Source organism: Nanorana parkeri, unplaced genomic scaffold, assembly GCF_000935625.1.
Source record: "Nanorana parkeri isolate BGI_ZX_2015 unplaced genomic scaffold, ASM93562v1 scaffold157, whole genome shotgun sequence".
Lineage (NCBI taxonomy): Eukaryota > Metazoa > Chordata > Amphibia > Anura > Dicroglossidae > Nanorana > Nanorana parkeri.
Genome location: NW_017306425.1, coordinates 412,011 through 414,362, shown reverse-complemented (window position 1 = coordinate 414,362; position 2,352 = coordinate 412,011). Strand labels below are relative to the sequence as shown.

At 44.5% G+C, this 2,352-nt stretch overlaps 1 protein-coding gene across 1 annotated transcript in view; it reads right to left on the bottom strand.

Moving 5' to 3' along the window:
- Nucleotides 1-1,661: 1,661 nt before the first annotated feature.
- The window catches only part of LOC108785349 (pyroglutamylated RFamide peptide receptor-like), a 100,421-nt gene continuing 99,730 nt past the window's right edge, over nucleotides 1,662-2,352 (bottom strand). The window contains exon 6 of the mRNA XM_018554403.1: nucleotides 1,662-2,081. Within this exon, the coding sequence (XP_018409905.1) occupies nucleotides 1,693-2,081 (389 nt within the window). The 3' untranslated portion in view covers nucleotides 1,662-1,692. The remainder of the gene's footprint in view (nucleotides 2,082-2,352) is intronic.

The window sequence follows — 2,352 nt, the reverse complement described above, 5'->3', positions numbered from 1 at the left end:
GTGAATATCTAATGTACTGCACTTTTATCCAGTATAGAAAATAGTGTACAAAGACATACATTCAATAGTTGCATCTTTCCAGCCTTTGTCCTGCCATTTGTATATGCTGAGTTCCTTCAAATCCTTTAACATACCTTGATGGCAGGAAAGGTCGAAAACAAGACTCACCTTTTTTAAACAGGTTGTTCCCTGATTGTGTTTGTGTGGAAGAGCTGTTATGCATTTCTATAGCCATGAAACATCTGGTATCCTGTAGAGCAGTGGTTCTCAACCTGTGTAACCTCAGGACCCACATTTGTCCTTGGTCATTAAGTTGCGACCCAAGTCGCACTACAATGGAACGAACAGCATTGTGAGTCTGGGCTGCTCGTGCAGCTCATATGTGTGCCTGTAGACGTGCCGGGAGCCAGAATGTGATGTCACTCCAGTCCAGGCACCTCTCCAGGACATGCGAAGGAGCTATAAGCAATGCATGTATGGATGGAGCTCCTTCGCGGCCAAATCTCAAGCCCACCCCACCTCGAGTTAACACTCTGCGCTGGGCAGCATATTTTGAATGGCTGCTCGGTGTAAGAATGGACAGTGCTGCGCTAGGGGGAGGCTGAGGAGCCTCTCACCTAGAAAAGTGGAAGGCATGCGATGACCCACTAAACACGGGGTCGCGACCCACTTTTGGGTCACGACCCACCAGTTGAGAACCAAGGCACTAGAGGATCATGCAGTGGATAGTTTCTCACGTGATATGAAATAATTTTCTTTTATTTCAATTTTATTTATTTTTTAAACAAACAAGAAAGGCAAGAAATTGGATGTACTTAGATGAAAAACACACATATAACTCTTGGCTGAACTGTACACAATATGTACAGCTAATATATCAAACAGTTCCTCTTCTTCTACCTCCTTTTCCCTGAGAACTTGCTCTGCAGAACTTCAGAAAGCATGCTCTGGAGCCACATGACTACCAAAAGGAGCTGAGGACTAACTTGTGTATGAAGGCTTGTCTCTTTTTTCCAGCCTTATCTGATTAGTTTTCTTCTTTGACTCATAGTCTGTTATTAGCAGAAATATTACCGAAAATGCATGTTCTGGTTTGGGCATTAGGAAAAGAAGATGCCCCTTAAAGGACAACTATGGTGTTAAGGCTTTTCCCCATAGTTCTCCTTAGGGTAAAGGGAGGACACAAACTAGCGTCCTCCCGTCACCCTAGGCTCAGGTATACTGAGATGCCGCAGTATACCGCGAGCTGCTGCTCGCGGTATACTGAGGCGCCGCAGCTGAAGCGGATCCCGACAATTATGCCGGGATCCGCCCAGCTGCGTGACTGACAACTGGCTCTGCCTATCTAGAGGCAGAGCCAGCTGTACCCGCCCCCTCCCTCATCCGTTCCGCCAGTCAGCGCTGGCGGATCGGAGCAGGGAGGCGGGAATCCAGCCCCTCCCCCTGTCACGGCAGAGAGCCGTGACAGGATCGAGAGGTGAGCGAACGCCGGTATGTGCTCGCTCACCTCCCGACCTACTAAGCCGACCTGTCACAGGTCGGCTAGAACTATGAGGTGAGTGAAAAGCACTCACCTCATAGTTCTCCTTTAAGTATAAAGGGCACAAAAGTTTTAAAAATTTGAGTTGTTTCTCTGCATATTGTTTGTGTCTTCCAAAATGCTTCCATTGACGAAAGACCGTTCAGCAGTGATTATGCAGACTGTCCGTTGGGTAAAAGGTCTTTATGAGAGCTCACCAAAGGGTAGGTGACAGATTCCAGTTTGGCAGCTGGAAATTGCTCACATAGACGGAGCTCCAAGTTCTCTGCACTGAGTTGACTGTGAGGGCTACGTCCTTCTCTTCTATGAGTAAAGTTGGATGTCCCAACCTTGGGCTTCTCCAGATTATTACAGTCCCGTTTCTCAGCTTGTTCTTGAACTCTGAAGTGACAGAAAAGCACAGCCACCAGGCTTTTCTTAAAGTTTTCATTCATGAAAGTGTAGACCACTGGGTTGTTGAATGAGTTAAAAAATCCAACAGCTTGTACAATGGCCACAATCATTTTTACTGTTACATCATCGTATTCCTCTTCCAGGTCATCTGTAGAAAGTAAAGGACAAAGGTTATACTTTATTTATTAAACCATGTTCTGCTCTGTGTTCTGTGGAGAAAAGATTAAAAAGAACAAAGCTATCCACTGAAAACCTGCATTTTTACATGTTTGACAAGACCAGCCAAATGAAGTACAACTAAAGCCGAGTACATTAAAACAAAACTCCAGGCAAACTGATACATACACACATGGATATATATATCTATATATATATATTTTATATATATATATATAGATATATATATATATATATGGATA